At 46.0% G+C, this 23323-nt stretch overlaps 3 protein-coding genes across 3 annotated transcripts in view; 2 read left to right on the forward strand and 1 right to left on the reverse strand.

Moving 5' to 3' along the window:
* The window catches only part of LOC101151290 (pleckstrin homology domain-containing family M member 1), a 71080-nt gene that overhangs the window by 43364 nt on the left and 4393 nt on the right, over nucleotides 1–23323 (forward strand). Inside the window, exons 8-9 of the transcript XR_010133598.1 lie at nucleotides 14578–14700; nucleotides 15381–15444. The gene's annotated coding sequence lies outside the window, so the exon portion shown is untranslated. The remainder of the gene's footprint in view (nucleotides 1–14577; nucleotides 14701–15380; nucleotides 15445–23323) is intronic.
* On the reverse strand, nucleotides 10874–12466 carry LOC101141121 (C-Jun-amino-terminal kinase-interacting protein 1-like). Its single transcript, XM_063705719.1, is given in 3 exon segments — nucleotides 10874–11686; nucleotides 11688–12076; nucleotides 12178–12466. Coding segments are annotated over 3 exon segments (1353 nt in total). The 3' UTR covers nucleotides 10874–11011.
* The window catches only part of LOC129533728 (putative uncharacterized protein encoded by CRHR1-IT1), a 42846-nt gene continuing 31560 nt past the window's right edge, over nucleotides 12038–23323 (forward strand). The window contains exon 1 of the mRNA XM_063705795.1: nucleotides 12038–12268. The gene's annotated coding sequence lies outside the window, so the exon portion shown is untranslated. The remainder of the gene's footprint in view (nucleotides 12269–23323) is intronic.

The raw sequence follows: 23323 nt of genomic DNA on the forward strand, positions 1-23323 counted from the left end.
TAGTTAGGTGATGGTTTTAGTTAGCTCAGGCTGCTATTACATACTGGGTGGCTTAAACAACAGACATTGATTTCTCACAGTTCTGGAGGCTGGGAAGTCCCATATCAGGGTGATAGCACGATTGGGTGCTGGCAAGGGCTCTTTTCCTGGCTTGCAGATGGCTGCCTTCTTGCCATATCTTCACTTGGTGGACAAAGAGAAGAAAGGCTCTCTGGTCTCTTCTTTTTTTTCTCTCTTTTTGTTTTGAGACAGAGACTCTCAGATGCTCTCTCTGTCCAGGCTGGAGGCTGGAGTGCAATGACATGATCTGGGCTCACTGCAACCTCCACCTCCTGGGTTCAAGCGATTCTCCCACCTCAGCCTCCCAAGTAGCTGGGATTACAGACTTGTGCCACCACGCCCAGCTAATTTTTGTATTTTTAGTAGAGATGGCTTTTCACCATATTGCCCAGGCTGGTCTCAAACACCTGATCTCAAGTGATCCACCCACCTTGGCCTCCCAAAGTGCTGAGATTTCAGGGGTGAGTCACTAGGCAGACCACCTGGTCTTTTCTTTTAAGACACTCATCCCATCGTGGGGCACTGTAAGCCTAATTACATCCCAAAGGCCCCACCTTCTAATACCATCACATGGAGGTGAGGGCTTCAACATAAGAATTTGGGGGCCGAGGCCGGGCGCGGTGGCTCACGCCTGTAATCCCAGCACTTTGGGAGGCTGAGGCGGGCAGATCACGAGGTCAGGAGATCGAGACCATCGTGGCTAACACGGTGAAACCCTGTGTCCACTAAAAATACAAAAAATTAGCCAGGCGTGGTGGAGGGCGCCTGTAGTCCCAGCTACTTGGGAGGCTGAGGCGGGAGAATGGCGTGAACCCGGGAAGCAGAGCTTGCAGTGAGCCAAGATCATGCCACTGCACTCCAGCCTGGGTGACAGAGCGAGACTCCGTCTCAAACAAACAAACAAACAAAAAAACAATTTGGGGGCCGGGCGCGGTGGCTCATGCCTGTAATCCCAGCACTTTGGGAGGCTGAGGTCAGCAGATCACCTGAGGTCGGGAGTTTGAGACCAGCCTGACCAACGTGGAGAAACCCCATCTCTACTAAAAATACAAAATTAGCCGGGTGTGGTGGCGTATGCCTGTAATCCCAGCTAACTCAGGAGGCTGAGGCAGGAGAATCACTTGAACCTGGGAGGTGGAGGTTGCAGTGAGCAGAGATCGCGCCACTGCACTCTAGCCTGGGCAACAAGAGCAAAACTCAGTCTCAAAAAAAAAAAAAAGAATTTGGGGAGGATACAAACACTTAGCCCATAATAGTAGCCGCCTTCCATCCTTATTGATTCAGCAGCATGAGGAACTTTAAATGGCCAGCTTCGGCTGGGCAAGGTGGCTCATGCTTGTAATCCAAGCACATTGGGAGGCCGAGGAAGGAAGATCACTTGAGCCCAGGAGTTCCAGAGCACTCTTGGGCAGCATACTTGCCCATAGTGTAAAAATTAGCTGGGCAGGGCTGGGCTTGATGGCTCACACCTATAATCCCAGCACTTTGGGAGGCCGAGGTGGGTGGATCACCTGAAGTCAGGAGTTTGAGACCAGCCTGGCCAACATGGTGAAACCCCACCTGTACTAAAAATACAAAAATTAGCTGGGCATAGTGGTGTGCGCCTATAATCCCAGCTACTTGGGAGGCTAAGGCAGGAGAATCGCTTGAACCCAGGAGGCAGAGGTTGCAGTGAGCTGAGATCGCACCACTGCACTCCAGCCTGGGTGACAGAGATTCTGTCAGAAAACAAAACAAAACAAAACAAAACAAAACAAAACAAACAGGCGCGGTGGCTTATGTCTGCAATCCCAGCGCTTTGGGAGGCTGAGGCAGGCAGATCACAAGGTCAGGAGTTGAGACCAGCCTGGCCAACATGGTGAAACCCCGCCTCTACTAAAAAAAAAAAATTGCCAGGCGCGGTGGCACATGCCTGTAATCCCAGCTACTCCGGAGGCTGAGACAGGAGAATCGCTTCAACCCAGGAGGTGGAGGTTGCAGTGAGCCAAGACCGCGCCACTGCACTCTAGCCTGGGCAACAAAATGAGACTGCGTCTCAAAAAAAAAAAGAAAAAAAAATTAGCTGGGCAAGGTGGCATGCGACTGTAGTACCAGCTACTCAGGAGGCTAAGGTAGGAGGATCTCTTGAGCCTGGGAGCCTGGGAAACAAGAGTGAGATTCTGTCTCTAAATAAATAAATAAATAGATAGATAGATAGATAGATAGATAAATAAATAAATAAATAAATACAATAAATGGCCAGCCTCGGCTTCCAGTTGAATAAAACCATAATAGTATTTCCTGATCTACACATTTCTTCCTTTGGCACTAGGACCTCTGGACCCACTGAGTCCCGGGTCCCTGGCAAGGAAAGCAAAAATTCTTCATGTGAATTATTAGGGGCCACAGTGGGAAGAGCCACTCCCATCTCCTCTCCTCGGTTCCTGGACTCATTCTAGCATGGTCTAAGTCTAGGAACGGCAGTGCTAGCAGAAGTCCCGCAGGCAAGGGAGGCAAATCCACACCCAGAACACGGGTCTGTCGTTGTGAGGATGAGGCACTGTCCTTACACCCCAGTCTGGTCCTACAAAAAAGGATGGCCTCTCAGGGTGCGACCTTCACCTTGGAGCAGCGCCCTCTGCTGGCCGCCTGTAAGATCTGTGGCCACTTGCATCCCCCTTCTAATCTTCCCCTACCTCTGTTGGTTCAAATCATCTCTCAGTTTATTAATCCTTGGAAAGAATTACATAGCGGTTATTCACAGCTTGTAAATTACAATAGAAAGGTTCCTTTCAAATGGTAGAGTTGCACTAAAGAGGAAATTGGGTTTATAAGAAAATGGAGGCAAAGAACTTAAGTTTTAAGAAAAAGCACTTCAAAACAGAAGGGCAAATGGAAAAGGGGGATATAAAACAAACCAATAAAAATACCATCTGAGGGTGTTACTGTCCAAAAGTAAAGAATAAGATGCATCACTAAGCCCTTTGCACTCGTGTTGACTTCGTAAGTAAAAATTATTACTTAGAATAATAATAAGTGGTGCATACTACATTCCCTGTCCCTCTTCTAGACTTTTTTTTTGTAGAAGAATCAGAAAACAATTTACTAACCTCCCTGTTTGATATTAAAAACTCAATAGGAAGGTTTTTAATATTTTCTGTCAGTACAAGTTGAACTTGATTGTGTCAACTGAAACCCTAGAGGTTTGTGTATCAGTAGAATGCAAGAACATTGTTAAAGTTGCTTACAATCTTTTTTGTTTTCCTTTCCATTCCATTGTATCAATTTTTTGAGTAACTTTCAAATGGCTAGAAAATGGTCTTTTTGCTTTGCCCTTTTATAGCTGAAATAACCAGCTCCATTCTTTTCATGAGTAGTAAGTTGATATATTTATTTATCAGGTATCTTTCAGTTGTCACTAAATACTGTAGTTTTCTTGTGTTGTATGGAAATTATAGTTCAATTATTCTAATGTGATGGAGTGCAACAAGTCATTGTAGAACTTTTCACCTGTTAATGTTGAAGTTATACCTCTGAACTTCTGCTGTGGATATCAAGGAAATAATAAAGCGAAAACCCTAAGACATTTGAAAAAAAAAAAAACTCAGCCTGGGAAACATGATGAAAACCCATCTCTACAAAAAATACAAAAATGAGCCGGGCATGGTGGCACACGCCTGTATTTCCAGCTACTTGGGAGGCTGAGGCGGGAGAATCACTTAAGCCCAGGAAGTGGAGGTTGCAGTGAACTGAGATTATGCCACTGCACTCCAATGTGGGTGACAGAGCAAGATCCTGTCTGAAAAAAAAAAATCAATGAATCAAAGAATGGTGACCCTAGTAAATACCTGATACTTTATTTATTTGGCTCAATGAAAATAAAAAAGAGAATTTTATGCAAAAATTTCAGACAACTGAATTTTGCCAAATGATTCCATTTACTAAGGATTCCATCTTTGGTTCTAATGTAGTATATATTCCCTGTGGAGGAAATGGATTTCTCCAAATAACTGGATCCATAGTCATGTAATGCTAGTGGGGACAATCACCCCAGCTTAGATACCATCAAATGAATTCCAACATATGTGGGCTCTCCCATTATTTGTCTTCTCACCTGCCAGCCTGCCTCTCTTGGCAATGCTAGGATTCCAGAATCAGGCCCTAAGCTCAGCAAGGGCCTCCATGAGGGCCATATTACACCCTAAGATTCCCAGATGTCTATTTGGAACCACCTTTGACTTACTCCCTTATTTTGCCCCTGAAACTGCATGGGGACAAAGAAGAAATCATAAAAACAGGGATAATGGATATGGCCCTAAGTATTTTAATGTGGCCTATCAATAGTGTTGTCATACCATCCCTGTTTACCAAGCCTTTATGGCAATTTCTTCACCTTGATACTGTTGACATTTTCGGCTGGTCATCATTTTTTTTATGGGGGAACTGTCCTGTGTGTTTTAAGACGTTAAGCAGGCCGAGTGAGGTGGCTCACACCTGTAATCCCAGCACTTTGGGAGGCTGAGGCGGACTGATCACCTAAGGTTGGGAGTTTGAGACCAGCCTGACCAACATGGAGAAACCCCATCTCTACTAAAAATACAAAATTAGCCAGGCGTGATGGTGCATGCCCATAATCCCAGCTACTCGGGAGGCTGAGGCAGGAGAATCACTTGAACCCGGCAGACAGAGGTTGCAGTGAGGCGAGAGCGTGCCATTTCACTCCAGCCTGGGCAACGAGAGCAAAACTGTGTCTCAAAAAAAAAAAAAAAAAAGATGTTAAGCAGCGTCCTTGACCTCTGCCCAGATATTGCCAAATGTCACTTGGGGAGCAAAATTGGCCCAGTTGAGAACCACGGGACTAAAGTAAGCAGAATTATCAGGATAAAACAGACAATTCACCTCTATCATACCAGAGTTTTTTGTTTGTTTTTCGAGACAGGGTCTTGCTCTGTCACCCAGGCAGGAGTGTGGTAGGTAGTGTGATCATAGCTCACTGCAGCCTCAAACTCCTGGGCTCTCAGGAGGCTGAGAAGCAGTGAGTCACAATTGTGCCACTACAATCCAGCCTTGGCAACAGAGGGAGAACCTTTCTCAAACAAACAAGAGGAAGAAGAGGAAGAGGAAGGAGAGGAAGAGGAGGAAGAGGAAGAGGAGAAAGGGGAAGGGAAGAGAAGGACAAGGAGAAGGAGAAGAAGAAGACTCTGGGGCTCAAGCCATCCTCCTGCCTGAGCCTCCCAAAGTACTGGGATTACAGGTGTGAGTCACTGAGCGTATTAGTCAGGGTTCTCTAGAGGGACAGAATTAATGGAATATATACAGGAGTTTATTAAGTATTAACTCACAGGATCACAAGGTCCCACAATAGGCCGTCTGCAGGCTGAGGAGCAAGGAGAGCCAGTCTGAGTTCCAAAACTGAAGAACTTGGAGTCCGATGTTGGAGGGTAGGAAGCATCGAGCATGGGAGAAAGATGTTGGCTGGGAGGCTAAGCCAGTCTCTCACATTTTTCTGCCTGCTTATATTCTAGCCTTGCTGGCAGCTGATTAGCTTGTGCCCACCCAGATTAAGGGTGGGTCTGCCTTTCTCAGCCCGCTGACTGAAATGTTAATCTCCTTTGGGAACACCCTCACGGACACACCCAAGATCAATACTTTGTATCCTTCAATCCAATCAAGTTGACACTCAGTATTAACCATCACACTGAGCCCGGCCAAAGCTGGACTACTTGTAAGCTTTTGTCTGGAACCGTGATTTGGGAGCAAGTGGCCCAAGGACGATGAAAACTATCAGAGGTGGCTGGGCACAGTGGTTCATGCCTGTAATCCCAGCACTTTGGGAGGCAGAAGTGGATGGATCACTTGAGGTCAGGAGTTTGAGACCAACCTGGCCAACATGGCAAAACCAGTCTCTACTAAATATACAAAAACTGGCCAGGCATGGTGGCTCACGCCTGTAATCCCAGCACTTTGGGAGGCCGAGGCAAGTGGATCGCCTGGGGTCAGGAGTTTGAGACGAACATGTTGAAACCCCATCTCTATTAAAAATATAAAGAACTAGTCGGGCATGGTGGCAGGCTCCTGTAGTCCCAGTTACTCGGGAGGCTGAGGCAGGAGAATTGCTTGAACCCGGGAGGTGGAGGTTGCAGTGAGCCGAGATCATGCCACTGCACTCCAGCCTGGGCAACAGAGCGAGACTCCATCTCAAAAACAAACAATCAGAGGCGCTGACTGCAGTGACAGCCATCCGGCTCTGACAGTTCCTGTGCTTCCAGCTTCTTGCTATTTCAGGGGCTCTGGTCTTGATTCTTGCAGGTTCCCAAACCTGGTCCTACAGCTCCCCACCTCCTGTCTCTTTAGAGGTTTAGTGGGCACCCCCTCCCCTGTATCTTTCTAGTGAGTTTTAATGTGCTTTGCTTAGGTAGGGCTGGTTTGTTTCCATTGTTGGCAGCAAGAAGGAATTGGTCAAGGAGTCTAAGAAGTTGTCTGGAGAACCAAGAAAAAGATTTCCTGGAAGCATAGAAAGAGTGCGTTTCCGGAAGAAAGATTCATCAAGAATTTCAAACATCAGGGCCAAGTCAAGCAGGACAAGAACTGAAAGGTGCTCCTCAAATTTGCCTATGAAGAGGCCACTGCTGGGGAGGAGTGTGTCAGGCGGCAGTGGAGGGAGGACAGCAAGTGTAAAGGAGACTCTGCAACCTCCACCTCCCAGCTTCAAGCACTTCTCGTGCCTCAGCCTCCTGAGTAGCTGAGATTACAGGCGTGTGCCACCACACCTGGCTAATTTGTGTATTTTTAGTAGAGATGGGGTTTCCACACAACTGGAATACTACTGAGCAATAAAAAGGAGTGAACAGTTGTCCCTCGGCGTCTGCAGGGGATTGGCTCCAGGAGCCCCTGCCAACACCAAAGTCCACAGATGCTGAAGTCTTTTCTATGAAATGACATAGTGTTTGTATATAGCCTTAGGTATGCTTTAAATACCTAATACAGTGTAAATGGTATGTAAATAATTATACTGTATTTTAAATTTTCTACTGTTTTTATTGTCTTACAGTTATTTTATATATTTCATTTTTTTCAAGTATTCTCCATCCATGTTTAGTTGAATCCATGGATGAGGAACCTGCAGATATGGAGGGCCAGCTGTAGTGATGGGTGCAGCAACATGGATGGCAGCATAATTTCAAAAAATAATATGATAAGTGAGGCCAGGTGAGGTGGCTCACACCTGTAATCCTAGCACTTTGGGAAGCCAAGGCAGATGGATCACTTGAGGTCGGGACTTCGAAACCAGCCTGGCCAACATGGTGAAACCTCGTCTCTACTAAAAATACAAAAATTAGCCAGGCGTGGTGGCATGTGCCTGTAATCCCAGCTACTCAGGAGGCTGAGGCAGGAGAATCACTTGAACCTGGGAGGTGGAGGTTGCAGTGAGTCTAGGTCATGCCGCTGCACTGCAGCCTGGGCAACAGTGAGACTCCATCTCAAAAAAGAAAAAATTATGCTAAGTGAAAGAAGTCAAATACAAGAGGCTACATGCTATATGATTTCATTTATAAGATATTCTGGAAAAGGCAAAACTATAGGAAATCAGATTAGTAGCTAACAGGGGGTGACGGTGGGAGGAGGTGATTGACTACAAAGGGACACGAGGGACCTTTTTGAGGCGACAGAAATGCTTTATATTGGGAATGTGGTGGTGGTTATGTAACTATACATTTGTCAAAACTCATCAAATTGTACACTTAAAAAGGGTGAATGTTAGTATATGAAAATTATATCTCAATAAACCTGACTTAAGAAAATAATAAAACAAACCTAAAAATGCAACAAGGTGAAAATAAGTCTAAGAAAAAAATAACTTACAGTTTTTCCAGTTCAACGGTCATCATGAGAATGTTCTTAAGTGTTGTAAGTGGGACTTGCGTTGTTCCCACGTCTCTGAAGAAGAAAGCCGAAACAGTCATGATATGAACCCCAATAAAAAATTCTGTACTTAAAAAGGTAATTCAAGGACATGTGATTACTTCAATTTTGGCTTCCCTATAAAACAAGCCAGTTCAACAGTTTATTTGCCACAAAATTCCAGAGAGCTCTTATTAAAGAAATTAAAGTTGATTTGCATCATCAAATTAATGATATTTAAGAGTAGGTCTTATACTGTTTTTTTTTTTTACCATTATCTTACTTCTCATTTTCATATTGCATTCACCCATCTTGATTATTTACTCTTTTCTTCCTTTTTAGAATAATGAACACCTTTTCCCCTTTGCTTTCTTGGTTAAGTAATATTCCTCCATGTGTCTACATGTTCCAAATCTATATGGGTTCTTCAACACTGTTCTCTTTCCCCTGCTGGCTATCTTGACCATTACACATCTTTTCCTTTGCCAATAATGTTTTTCAATAACTCAGTTAAAATTTAAATTATGACATTTTAGCCTAAATGCAAAATACTTAATCTTTGATGAAAAATTTAAAAAGAGTATAAATCATCTCATGACTCACAAGAGTACTATAGTACTTACAGATATTTTAATGCCAGTAATTTAAAGAGATACGGATCTTCAACAGTTGTCAGAGGATTGCGATTGAGAATTCTGAAAAATGCAATGGAATTAAAATAACCTGCATTTTCAATGTGTGAAACTGCATAAGAAGTTTACATTCATTTTTTGGTATGGAACTTGTGGGTAAAAAAAAATCATTTTCTGTTTTTACCTAATAAATCAGCATTAGACTCCGTAAAGCATTATTCCTTTGGGAACTACCTAGATCTCTAGGAGATAAAGTAGAGGAGAGAAAGAGGGGAAAAAAATAGGGACAAAAAAGTGGATAGCAAAGAAAAAATATGCCACAGAACTTTTCAGGTCAAAAACCCTAGAAGTGACTATGTTGGTAGGAAGCCCTGATTCTGTAGGAAACACTATTTCTAGTGTCCTCCATAATTCAAGTTGCTCATCTTTTTGTTTTGTTTTGTTTTGTTTTGTTTTGAGACAGAGTCTTGCTCTGTAGCCCAGGCTGGAGAGCAATGGCGACATCTCGTCTCACTGCAAACTCCGCCTCCCAGGTTCAAGCGATTCTCCTGCCTCAGCCTCCTGAGTAGCTGGGATTACAGGTGCCTGCCACCACACCTAGCTAATTTTTGTATTTTTAGTAGAGACACGGTTTCGCGATGTTGGCCAGGCTGGTCTTGAACTCCTGACCTCAGGTTATCCACCTGCCTCGGCCTCCCAAAGTGTTGGGATTATAGGTGTGAGCCACTGAATCTGACCGCTTGCCTTTTATCTTTATAAAGTTATTAAAATTTATGATTTAATTTGCAAAGTTAAAAAAAAATAGGACCAATTCTTTTGCTTTATAGCCAAAGAAAAAGGGATAAATCTAAGAGGAGGAACTGGTCAAAACCATACTCCCATCACATACTCCCACTTGTCTTCTTGTATGACATCATAGCCTTTGTTACATTGCATGTAATCACCTGTCTACTTATCAGTCTCCTGGACTATCAGCTCCCTGAGGGCAGAGACCACATCTTATTGTCATTGTCATCCCTGTGCCTGGCATGACGTCTGAAATTTACTAGACATTTAATAAACGTTTATTGAATAAACAAATGACATTTTATTTGTATGTCAATAAAATGAATAAATTCTTTTTGATGCAAATTTTTATTCCAAAATGCTGGAATCGATTTTCTTTTTAATTCTTTAAAGTGAACAAGGAAAAGAAAAGAAACAGGAAGAAATAAAAGAAAATCTGCCTTTAGGTTAACCCAAGAATCATCACCATACTTTTGCAGAAATTATAAAAATAATAATTATTACAGTGAGTATCTATTGGGCTGCTAGGTATTTGTGATCAGCATTTCACATTTAATCCTCACAATGCCTTATGGGCTAGATATTATTATTGCCCTATTTTATAAATGAGGAAACTGAGGCACAGAGAGGTTACATAACTTGTCCTACATCACCAAGCTATTAAGAAGCAAAGCTGTAATTTGAAGTCATGTGTTTTAATCCGTATGAAGAAAAAGGGTTTACTTTAACCTTATGGTTTTTTAATTTTTATTTTATTTCTCTTTCTTTCTTTCTTTTTCTTTCCTTCTTTCTTTCTATTTCCCTCCCTCCCTCCTTCTTTCCCTTCTTCCTCCCTTCCCTCCCTCCCTGTCTTCCTTCCTTCCTGCCTCCCTCCCTCCCTCCCTTTTCTTTTCTTTTCTTTTTTTTTTTTTTTGACAGGAAATGGCACTTTAATAGTTGGGGCCAGGGTGACAGGACCAAGATGGGGCTAGCCTGTGTCAGTCAGGAAGCCTCCCTCTCCTGCTGGGATAGGGCCTTGCGGCAGCTCCTCCTCCCCGCTGAGGTCCTAGGCCTGCCACAGGCTAGCATGCCAGTGAGGTCGGTGGCAGGAGCCACCCAGAAGCCCCGCAGATGACAGAGCTGAGAACAGGGACTTCACTTCCACGTGTTGCCATTTCCTCACTGGAAAGTCCTTGGGAGGTGGCTGGGCTCAGCCTGAGCTCAGGGCTCTTCGGTGGGTGTTGGGACAGGGGCAGGGTGGGCACTTGCAGGTGGCACAGGCTTCATCAAGGCAGGACATGGGCTTCATCAAGGCAGGAGCCAGAGCACCCGAGCCCTGGCAGGGGAGGTATGGCCCAGGATGGGGCAGGGCCGTGTGCTCCTGGAACGGACATCCTTCTCTGCCAGAGACCTGCTCCCCAAGCCCTGTCCCTCCCAATCCCCAGGCAGCCCACTCTGCCCCCCATAGATGAATCTAATCCCATATATTACAATAAACTGCATTTGCCTCTCCCCATTGCCCCACCCTCCCCTACCCTGAGCCAGCGGCCCCCACTTCCTCATCCCCTGGCGGTGGCAGGTGCCCCTCCTCAAGCAGTGCCACATCCTGTCAGCAGCCAGCTGTCCTGGCACTGGCCTGAGGGCCGGGGGACGCAGAGGGCGGGGCTGCGCGGCTACTCCAGGTAGATATCTTCTGTGGGGCAGGTGTACTCCACAAACTGCTTGTGAAACTGCTGGAATGCTCTCCCCACGGACTCTGCCAGGGCTTTGGTGGAGTCTTCAGACACAAAGACGTGGCAGGCAAACCGGTGGTCGGCGAGGTGCTTGGTGATGAACCCAAAGTACTTGTTGTTCTTTGGATGATATCCGCGGAAAGAGATGTTTTTTAACTGGAAAAAGTGGCTACATTTATTCCCCTTGGCCTCCTGGGAGTCGTCGGCCTTGACACCTATCTTCACACCCCGCACGCTGATCTCCAGGACACAGCTGGAGGGCGGGTTAAAGTGCACGGTTAGCCGGCGGGTGGTGGCAATCTTTTGCACAGCGGCAGAGAGGACGACATTGCCCTTGTGATAGGGAACCTGGACTGAGCCCAGGAACTTCCCCCGGAATTGGTCCACCCAGTCACTGTTTTTAGCCAGGGCTGCCATGTGCTCGGGCTCCTTGGTGACCTCGATGGCGTAATAGGCAGTAAAGATGCCCCGGGCACCAGTGCGCATGTTGTAGGCCTCGTACCAGTAGTCTTCAGCCTGGAGCTCCACTAGCAGAGGGTCATCCACTTCCAGCTCAAGTTCGTCTTCGTGTCGAGGCACAAACCTGAATATGGTCCGGTGGGTCTGCTCCTGCTCCGGTACGGTGGGTCTGCTCCTGCTCCTCCCCGTTGGTGATGCAGGAGAACAGCCCGAAGGACTCGGCACTGGAGGAGCCGGAGCGGCCACTCATGAAGATGTTCAGGAACTTCTTGGAGAAATGGACGTCGGGTTCGTCAGGCGTGGAGTCCTTGGAGAGGCAGGCAGGAGGCTGGGGCCGGGAGGCCTCTTCATATTCCTCTCCGATGGCTGACTCATAGGGCGAGGAGACGGAGGCACAGTTGTCGTAGACGATGGCCGAGTCCCTCTCGTCACTGTAGTCTCCGAAGCACGGCCGCAGGCTCACCAGCTCCAGCTGCACGTGCTCATCTACCGGCAGCGTGGGCTGTTGGTGGAGGTGCCTCGATCTGTGGTGGGGGCGGGGCTGCTCTGGGGGGGCAGCTCATCGCTCAGGCAAAAGTGTTCATGCGGTGGTGTCTGCTCCCCTGTCTTCGGGGGTGAGGATGATCGAGACACCCGATCCTGCCAACTGTACTTTTTGCCCAGAGAATTATTATTCAGTGTGTCCTGAGACAACTGCACCTGCGGAAAGAGGTTGAGCGTGGTGGGCCGCTTGGGCAGGTACGTGTCCCCGCTGCCCGGGCCCTGGCTCTGGCCTTGGCTCTGGCCCTGGCCGCGGGACGCCGGCTCCCGGCCGGACTCGGCCTTGGGCGGCCCCGCTGCCGGCCGCCGGGCCGCGCGCTCCTCGTCGTCGTCCTCCTCGTCGTCCTCGGCCCCGGGAGTGTCCCCCGTCGCGTCGATCAGGTCCATCTGCAGCATCTCGGCCTGCAACCGGCTCCCCGCGCCGCCGCCGCCCGCAGAGCCCTCCCTTTTCTTTTCTTTTTTCTTTTCTTCTTTCTTTATTCTCTTCATGTCCCTTCCTCCCTCCTTCTTTCCCTTTCTTCCATCCTTCCCTCCCTCCTTCCTTCCTCCCTCCTTTTCTTCTTTCTTTTCTCTTTCTTTCCTTCATTTCCCTTCCTCCCTCCTTCTTTCCCTTTCTTCGTTCCTTCCTCCCTCCTTTTCTTCTTTCTTTCTTTCCTTCCTTCTTCTTTCTTTTCTTCCTCTCCCTCCCTTTCCCTTCTTCCCTCCTTCTTTTCCTTCCTTCCCTCCCCTTCCTTCTTTCTCTCTCTTTTTCTCTCTCTTTTCTGTCTTTCTCTCTTTTCGCCTTCCTTCCTTTTTTCCTTCCTTCCCTCCCTCCCTCCTCTTTCTCTCTCTCGCAAAAAAAGAGTAAGCAGACATAATATCAATATATTCATTTACCTCAAGGACTGAGAATAATGAATTTAGTTCATGCAACTATGATTCTTCTTGTCATTTATTCAAGAAACTTTGAGATTCATTCCCATTATAGCTAAACACTCTTGACACTGGGAATATAAAGATAAATAATTCACAGTCCCCACCCTCAAAGGTTTATAATAGAGTAGGAGAAGGGAAACAGTAAATAAAAGTTTGAAGTGTGATATAGTGAAATATATATATTTGGTCTTTGACCTCATTTCCTCGTATACACTTAGAATCTCCAAAGTGATATCTTCTTGTATGCAAACAAATTGACTGGTAGCTTCAGGATGGGGGCTGGCAGCAAAAGACCAAAGCAGGATTAGAGGGTTGGGACTTTTCTTCCCCACCCCCCAACCTCCCAGGAGGTGAGAGGAGCTGAAGATTAAGTTCAGGGACAGAAAAAGCTGTCCTTGAAAATTCAAGGCCTTGAAAATGCAGAATTAAGTTTGAATACGAAAGGGAATAATAGACCCAGCGCTTTGGGAGGCTGAAGCAGGAGGAACCTTTGAAACCAGGAGTTCAAGACCAGCCTGGGCAAGGTAGGGATGCCCTGTCTCTACAAAAAAAAATAGAAAAATTAGCTGGGCATGGTGGCATATGCCTTTAATCCCAGCTACTTGAGAGGCTAAGGTGGGAGAATCATCTGAGCCCAGGGAGGTTGAGGCTGCAGTGAGCCATAATTGCACCATTGCACTCCAGCCTGGGTGACAGACCCAGCACTTTGGGAGGCCAAGGCGGGTAGAACGCAAGGTCAGGAGTTCAAGACCAGCCTGGCCAAGATGGTGAAACCCCATCTCTACTAAAAATACAAAAACTAGCCAGGCGTGGTGGCAGGCGCCTGTAATCCCAGCTACTTGGGAGGCTGAGGCAGAGAATTGCTTGAACCCGGGAGGCAGAGGTTGCAGTGAGCCAAGATCATGCTGCTGCACTCCAGCCTGGGCGACAGAGTGAGACTTTGTCTGAAAAAAAAAAAAAGAATAGATTTCCTGTGACCAATTTCGATATTATTTATTTTTAGCCAAACTTATTGACCCAGAATGACCAGTTTAGATAAATCGTGGTCCTGGGATGGAACACAAAAAAGTGGAATTTTATTAGAAAAGGAGAAGGGGAATGGCTATTGAACATTGATGTTGTGTTCAATATAGTGAGGGTTTTTTATTTTGTTTTTTTGAGACAGGGTCTCAGGGTCTTGCTCTGTCTCCCAGGCTGGAGTGCAGTGCAGTGGCATGATCATAACACTGTAGCCTTGAACTCTTCAGGCTCAAGTGACCTTCCCACCTCAGCCTCCTGAGTAGCCAGGACTACAGGCATGCACTGCCACACCTGGCTCATTTTTTAATTTTTTGTAGAGATGCGATCTCATTATGTTGACCCGGCTTGTCTCAAACTCCTGGGCTCAAGCAATCCTCCGACCTTAGCCTCCCAATGCACTGGGATTACAGGCACAAGCCACTACACCTGGCCTGAACTTTCTTATTCTAAGGATTTGCAGAGTTTCTGTTTAAGCCATTATCTTCAAATAATGGTTTTAATTTCTTTTTAATCCTTATGTAAAATACCTTCTTTCTTTCTTTTTTTTTTTTCTTTTTTTCTTTTTTTTTTAGATGGAATTTCACTCTTGTTGCCCAGGCTGGAGTGCAATGGCACGATCTTGGCTCACCACAACCTCCACCTCCCAGGTTCAAGGGATTCTCCTGCCTCAGCCTCCCGAGTAGCTGGGATTACAGGTGTGTGCCACCACGACCTGCTAATATTGTATTTTTAGTGGAGATGGGGTTTCTCCATGTTGGTCAGGCTGGTCGCAAACTCCCAACCTCAGGTGATCCATCCATCTTGGCCTCCCAAAGTGCTGGGATTACAGGCATGAGCCATCGTGCCCAGCCCTACTATTCTTTTTTAAATTTTTTTTAAAATTGAGATGGGATTTTGCCATGTTACCTAGGCTGGTATCAAACTCCTGGGCTCAAGCAATCCTGCCACCTCTTTCTCCCGAAGTGTGGGATTACAGGTGTGAGCCAGCGTGCTTGGCTCTTTATTTTATTTTATTTTATTTATTTTATTTTATTTTATTTTTTGAGAGAGAGTCTTGCTCTGTCACCCAGGCTGGAGTGCAGTGGTGTGATCTCGGCTCACTGCAACCTCCACCTCCCAGGTTCAAGTGATTCTCCTGCCTCCCTCTCAAATACCTGGGATTACAGGTGCCCACCACCACGCCTGGCTAATTTTTGTAGTTTTAGTAGAGATGTGGTTTCATCATGTTGGCCAGGCTGGTCTTGAACTGCTGACCTCAAGTGATCTGCCCACCTTTGCCTCCCAACGTGCTGGGAGGGCGTGAGCCGTGGTGCCCAGCCTTTTATTTTTTATTTTTATTTTTAATCTGTCTTGATTTTGCTTCCTTCCTAAACAGTTTTGGCTTCGTGATCACGTAAACCAAGAGTCACAAACTGAAATGCCATCAAGGGGCCAAGCAGGTAACAAAATTCAAGTCATACAGGCTCAATGTCTTAGTCACCCCAGGCTACAACAGAATATCATAGACTGGGTAGCCTAATAATACAGATCATTTTCTCATGGTTCTAGAGGCTAGAAAGTCCAAGATCGAGATTCCCAAAGGGTTAAGTTTCTGGTGTTGATGCAGGGCAGGTAAGCCACAAAACTGGGGCTTAGACTGAGAGGGTTCTTGGCTTCACCCAGGAAATAATTCAAGGGCAAACCGAAGGTGTTAGAGGCCAACTTTTTTTTTTTTTTCGGGGCAGGGTCTCACTCTGTCACCCAGGCTGGAGTGCAGTGGCTCACTGCAGACTCTGCCTCCTGGGTTCAAGTGATTCTCCCACCTCAACCTCCTGAGTAGCTGGGAGTGCAGGTGTGCGCCAAAACACCCAACTAATTTTTTTGTATTTTTAGTAGAGATGGGGTTTCACCATTTTGACCAGGCTGGTCTCAAACTCCTGGCCTCAAATGATCCACCCGCCTCAGCCTCCTAGAGTGCTGGGATTACAGGCATTACCCACTGCACCTGGCCTAGATGCCAACTTTTATTGAAGCAGTGGCCTACAGCAACAGCAGAGGGACTGCTCCTTGCAGAGCAGGGCTACCCTGTAGGTAGTGTGACCAGAGTAGCAGCTCAGGGCAGTTCTGCAGTCATATTTACATTGACCTTTAATTACATGCAAATTAAGGGGCAGACTATACAGACGTTTCTAGAAAAAGGCTGATAACTTCTGGGTTGTCAAGTTGTTGCCATTGAAAGGGGTGGTAGGCTGAGCACAGTGGCTCATGCCTGTAATTCCAGCACCTTGGGAGGCCAAGGCAGGTGGATCATGAGGTCAAAAGTTCAAGACCAGCCTGGCCAAGATGGTGAAACACTGTCTCTACTAAAAATATGAAAATCAGTTTGGCGCGGTGGCAGGCACCTGTAATCCCAGCTACTCGGGAGGCTGAGGCAGGAGAATCGCTTGAACCCGGGAGGTGGAGCTTGCAGTGAGCCAAGACTGTGCCACTGCACTCCAGCCTGGGCGACAGAGTGAGACTCCGTCTCAAAAAAAAGGCGGTGGGGTGGTAACTCTGGGTTCTGCCATGGAAATGGTAAGCTGACATGGCGCACTGGTGAGCGTGTCTTATGGAAAGCTGCTTTCACCCTGTCCCTGTTTCAGCTAGTCATCAATTTGGTCTGGTGTCCAAGCCCCATCTCTGGAGTTCAGTTCCACCTCCTACCTCAGCGTGGGCTTTATTACCTGGCTTGCCTTCTTGAAGTGGCCTCATGTGGCAGAGAGAAAGCTAGGGAGCTCTCTGGGTTCTCGTCTCATAAAGACACTAATTCTATTAGATCAGTGCCCAGCTTTATGACCTCATTTGACCTTAATTACTTCCCATAAATCCCTTTTTTTTTTTTTTTTTGAGACAGAGTCTTACTCTGTCACCCTGGCTGGAGTGCAGTGGCATGCTCTCGACTCACTGCAACCTCTGCCTCCCAGGTTCAAGCAATTCTCCTTCCTCAGCCTCCTGAGTAGCTAGGACTACAGGTGCGCACCACCATGCCTGGCTAATTTTCGTTTATTTTTTTTTTTTGAGATGGAGTCTTGCTCTGTCGCCCAGGCTGGAGTGCAGTGGTGTGATCTCAGCTCACTGCAACCTCTGTCTCCCGGGTCCAAGGGATTCTCCTGCCTCAGCCTCCCAAGTAGCTGGGACTACAGGCGTGTGCCACGACACCTGGCTAATTTTCTTTCTTTTTTTTTTTTTTTGTATTTTTAGTAGAGATGGGTTTCACTGTGTTAGCCGGGATGGTCTTGATCTCCTGACCTCGTGATCTGCCCGCCTCGGCCTCCCAAAGTGGTGAGATTACAGGTGTGAGCCACTGCACCCCGCCAAGTTTTTATATTTTTAGTAGAGATGTTTTTAGTATAGATGGGGGTTTCACCATATTGGCCAGGCTGGTCTTGAACACCTGACCTCAAATGATCCACCCGCCTTGGCCTCCCAAAGTGCTGTGATTACAGGCTTGAGCCATCGCATCCAGCCCCACAGGTAATACTTAATGATGAAAGACTATAAGTTTTTCTCCTAAGATCAGGAAGAAGACAAGGATATTCACTCTTGCCACCTCTATTCAACATTATACTTAAATTTCTAGCCAGGAAATTAGCAAGAAAAAGAAATAAAAGCCACACAAATTAGAAAGGAAGAAATAAAACCATATGTATTTGCATATGACATGATCTTGTATGTAGGAAATTCTAAGGAATCCACAAAACCGTCAGAACAAGTAAACAAATTCAGCAAAGTTGCAGGTGTAAGAGTGATATATAAAAAAAAAAATTGGCTTGGCGCAGTGGCTCATGCCTATAATCCCAGCACTTTGGGAGGCCTAGGTGGGCAGATCATGAGGTCAGGAGTTCGAGACTAACCTGACCAACATGGTGAAAACCCATCTCTACTAAAAATACAAAAATTAGCTGGGGGTTGTGGCACGCACCTGTAATCACAGCTATTCGGGAGACTGAGGCAAGAGAATCGCTTGAACCCAGGAGGCAGAGGTTGCAGTGAGCCGAGATCACACCACTGCACTCCAGCCTGGGTAACAGAGCGAGACTGTCTCAAAAAAAAAAAAAAAAAAAAGTAAATAAATAAATAAATAAATTGTATTTCTATACAGTAACAATTAGCAAGCTGAAAATGAAACTAAGAAAATTCATTTACAATATCGTTTACAAACACACACTTGGGAATAAATTTGACCAAAGTGCTAGACCTTTTTCTTATTTATTTGTCTTTTGGTTCCTAAAGTATCCACACCAAACACAAAATAAAGCAAAATCTTTTTTTTTTTTTTTTTTTGAGACGGAGTCTCACTCTTTTGCCCAGGCCGGACTGCAGTGGCGCTATCTTGGCTCACTGCAAGCTCCGCCACCTGGGTTCGCACCATTCTCTTGCCTCAGCCTCCCGAGTAGCTGGGACTACAGGCGCCTGCCACCGCGCCTGGCTAATTTTTTGTATTTTTAGTAGAGACGGGGTTTCACCGTGTTAGCCAGGATGGTCTCGATCTCCTGACCTCGTGATCTGCCTGCCTTGGCCTCCCAAAGTGCTGGGATTACAGGCATGAGCCACCGTGCCCGGCCACAAAATCTTAATGGTAATAAATTAATTTTGCAAAGTTGGAGGATACAAGATCAATGTACAAAAATCAGTTGTTTATTTATTTATTTTTTAAGAGACAAGACCGCACTATGTTGCCGAGGCTAGAATGCAGTGATCATTTACAGGCACAATTATAATGCACTATAGCCTCAAACATGGCCACAAGCAATCCTCCTGACTCAGCCTCCCAAGTAGCTGGTACTACAGGTGGTGCACCACTACACCTGGCTCAGTTGAATTTCTATACACTAGAAATGAACAATCCAAAAATGAAATTAATAAAACAATTCCATTTGTAATGGCACCATAAAAAAACTTAGGAATGAATTTAACCAAGGAAGTGCAAACTACAAAACATTATTGAAAGAAATTAAACTTAAATACATGAAAAGACATTGTGTGTTCATGGATTGAAAGACTTACTACTCTTCACATAGCAATGCTTCCCAAATTGATCTACAGACTCAACACAATCTCTATCAAAATCCCAACTACCTTTTTTGCAAAAATGGACAAGCTGATTCTAAAATTCACATTAAATTGTAAGGAACTTCAAATAGACAAAACAATCTTGAAAAATAAGAACAAAATTGGAAGACTCATGCTTCTTGATTCAAAATCTAATTCAAAGTACCAGTAGTTGAGCCCCTGGGCACTGGCATAAGGACTGACATATAGATCAATGGAATAGAATTGAAAGTCCAGAAATGAGTGCTCACATTACGGTCAACTGATTTTTTTTCTTTTTTGAGACAGGGTCTCACTCTGTCACCCAGGCTGGAGTGCAGTGATCAAGGCTCACTGCAGCCTCCATCTCCCGACCCCCCTGCCTCAGCCTCCTAAGTCACTGGGACCACAGGCATGTGCCACCACACCCAGCTAATCTTTTTTTTTTTTTTTTTGAGACAGAGTTTCGTTCTTGTTGCCCAGGCTGGAGTGCAATGGCGCAATCTCGGCTCACCACAACCTCCGCCTTCTGGGTTCAAGCGATTCTTCTGCCTCAGCCTCCCTAGTAGCTGGGATTACAGGCATGAGTCACCACGCCAGACTAATTTTGTATTTTTAGCAGAAATGGGGTTTCTCCATGTTGGTCAGGCTGGTCTTGAACTTCCGACCTCAGGTGATCCACCTGCATTGGCCTCCCAAAGTGCTGGGATTACAGGCGTGAGCCACCATGTCTGGCCTGCCCAGCTAATCTTTTTAATTATTATTTTTAGAAATGGAGTGTGCCTATATTGCCCAGGTGGGTTTTGAACTTCTGGGCTCAAATGGTCTTCTTGCCTTGGCCTCCCAAAATACTGGGATTACAGGTGTGAACCATGGCGCCCAGCCAAGGTCAACTGATTTTTAACAAATATGCCAAGACAATTCAGTGAGAGAAAGTGTAGAAAAAAAGTCTTTTCAAACAATGGTCCTGGGACAACTGGATACCCACACACAACAGAATGAAGTTGAACCCTCACCTCATATTATCTATAAAAATTAACTCAAAATATAACAAAGCCTTTGTTTATAAAACATTTGTTAGACTGAAAAGTAGAAAACTCTTTTTTTTGTTTTTAGATGGAGTCTTGCTCTGTTGCTCTCTTGCCAGGCTGGAGTGCAGTGGCATGATCTCAGCTCACTGCAACCTCCACCTCCTGGGTTCAAGCCATTCTCCTGCCTCAGCCTCTGGAGTAGCTGGGACTACAGGTGCGTGCCACCACGCCCAACTAATTTTTTTTTTTTTTTTTTTTTTTTGAGACCGAGTTTTGCTCTTGTTGCCCAGGCTGGAGTGCAATGGCACGATCTTGGCTCACCGCAACCTCTGCCTCCTGGGTTCAAGCGATTCTCCTGCCTCAGCTCCCAAGTAGCTGAGATTACAGGCATGCGCCACCATGCCCCGCTAATTTTTTTGTATTTTTAGTAGAGACAGGGTTTCTGCATGTTGATCAGGCTGGTCTCGAACTCCTGACCACAGGTGATCCACCCACCTTGGCCTCCCAAAGTGCTGGGATTACAGGCATGAGCCACCGTGCCCAGCCCAGTTTTTTTTATTTTTTTAATAGAGACGGTGTTTCACCATGTTGGCCTTAGAGGAAAACATAGACATACATCTTTATGGCCTTTGGATTAGCAAGTTTTCTTAGATATGACACAAGTGTTTAACACAGAGCTCCCATATGACCCAGTAATTCCATTCCTAGGTATATATGCCAAGAGAAACGAAAACAGAAAAACTTAAAACACACACACATATGGCGAAACCCTATCTCTACTAAAAATACAAAAATTTTGCTGGTGTGGTGGCTCATGCATGTAATCCCAGCACTTTGGCAGGCTGAAGAAGGTGGATCATTTGAGGTCAGGAGTTTGAGATCAGCCTGGACAACATGGTGAAATCCCATCTCTACTAAAAATACAAAAATTAGCTGGGTGTGGTGGCACACGCTTGTAATCCCAGCTACTTGGGAGGCTGAGGCAGGAGAATCTCTTGAACCCAGGAGGTGGAGCTTGCAGTGAGCCGAGATCACACCACTGCACTCCATCCTGGGCAACAGAGACTCTATCTCAAAAAAAAAAAAAAAAAAAAAAAAAAAGAAAAAAAAATTAGCCAGGCATGGTGACAGGTGCCTGTAATCCCAGCTACTTGGGAGATTGAGGTGGGAGGATCAGCTGAACCTGGGAAGCAGAGGTTGCGCCAGCCGGGATTGTGCCACTGCACTCCAGCCTGGGCAACAGAGTGAGACTCCGTCTCAAAAAATAAAAATAAAAATAATACACACACACATATACACATACACCTCTTTATTTCTTCAGCGAGACCTGAAGATATATATCCATAACATAAGAACAGGATGCTATAAAAAATGAACAATAAGAAAGCAAGAAAAACTATCATAAATTAGAAATATGATAGCCAAGGCTGGGTGCAGTGGCTCACACCTGTAATCTCAGCACCTTGGGAGGCTGAGGCGTGTGGATCACTTGAGGCCAGGAGTTTGAGACCAGCCTGGCCAATATGGTGAAACCCCATCTCTACTGAAAATACAAAAATAAGCTGGGCATGGTGGCCCATGCCTGCAATCCCAGCTACTCAGGAGGCTGAGGCAGGAGAATCACTTGAACCCAGGAGGCGGAGGTTGCAGTGAGCTGAGATCAAGCCACCGCATCCCAACCTGGGTGACAGAGTGAGAACCTGTCTCAAAAAAAAAAAAATAAATAAAAGCCAAAATTAAAAATTCAATACAAAATTTGAAGGTTGAAGAAATCTCCTAGAATGTAGTATTTAAATTCTTTTTCTTTTGAGACAAGGTCTTGCTCTGTCTCCCAAGCTGCTGTGCCGTGGCGCCATTCTAGCTTACTGCAAGCCTCAAACTCCTGGCCTCAAGCAAGTCTCATATCTCAGCCTCTCAAAGTGCTGGATTATAGGCATGAGCCACTGCAGCTGGCCAGAATGTAGAATTTAAAAGGTGTTGAAAAATATAAAAGATAAGAAAATTGGAGGATTGAGGCTGGTTGAAGGCAGAGGCAGGAGAATAGCTTGAGCCCAGGAGCTTGAGTATAGCCTGGGAAACACAGAAAGCCCATCTCTATATTTAAAAAAAAAAATTCTTTTTTTTTTTTTTTTTTTAAGAGAGAGTCTTGCTCTGTCACCCAGGCTGGAGTGCAGTGGTGCGATCTTGGCTCACTGCAACCTCCACCTTCCGGGCTCAAGCAATTCTTATGCCTCAGCCTCCCATGTAGCTGAGATTATAGGTGTGTGCCACCACACCCAGCTAATTTTTGTATTTTTAGTAGAGACAGGGTGGGGGAGTGTTGGGGGAGATGGGGCATGGCAGGGAGGGGATGGCGGGTTTTACCATGTTGGCCAGGCTGGTCTTGAGCTCCTGGCTTCAGGTGATCCTCCCACCTCAGCCTCTAAAAGTGGGATTACAGACGTAAACCACCGCGCCCAGCATTTTTTTTTTTTTTTTTTTTTTTTTAGACAGTGTTGCTGTGTTGCCCAGGCTGGAGTGCAGTGGCACAATCTTGGCTCACTGCAACGTCTGCCTCCTGGGCTCCAGCGATTGTCGTGCCTCAGCCCCCCAAGTAGCTGGGATTACAGGTGCACACCATCATGCCTGGCTAACTGTATTTTTAGTAGAGATGGGGTTTCACCATGTTGGCCAGGCTGCTCTCAAACTCCTGGCCTCAAGCAATCCACCTGCCTCAGCCTCCCACAGTGCTGGGATTACAGGCCTGAGCCACTGCACCAAGCCCCAGCTCCAGATTGTGAGTTTCAGAGCCAGGCTAGATAGGATTCAGACTCAGATCTGTGAGATTTCTGCTGCTCAGGCTGTTAACCAGTGACTCATGGTTTTTTTTTTTTTTTTAGGCAGAGTTTTACTCTTGTTGCCCAGGCTGGAGTGCAATGGCTCGATCCCAGCTCATTGCAACCTCCGCCTCCCAGGTTCAAGTGATTCTCCTGCCTCAGCCTCCCAAGTAGCTGGGATTAGAGGTGCCCGCCACCATGCCCAGCTAATTTTTGAATTTTTAGTAGAGACGGGGTTTCACCATGTTGGCCAGGCTGGTCTCGAGCTCCTGACTTCGTGATCTGCCCACCTCGGCCTCCCAAAGTGCTGGAATTACAAGCGTGAGCCACCACGCCCTGCCTGACTTGTGGTCTTTTGAGATTATTTCTGATGTCCCATAGACATTTCAAAAGCAAAATGTCAAAAGCTACACTTGCCTCTC

Source organism: Gorilla gorilla, chromosome 4 (genome assembly GCF_029281585.2).
Source record: "Gorilla gorilla gorilla isolate KB3781 chromosome 4, NHGRI_mGorGor1-v2.1_pri, whole genome shotgun sequence".
NCBI classification, from domain to species: Eukaryota; Metazoa; Chordata; class Mammalia; order Primates; family Hominidae; genus Gorilla; species Gorilla gorilla.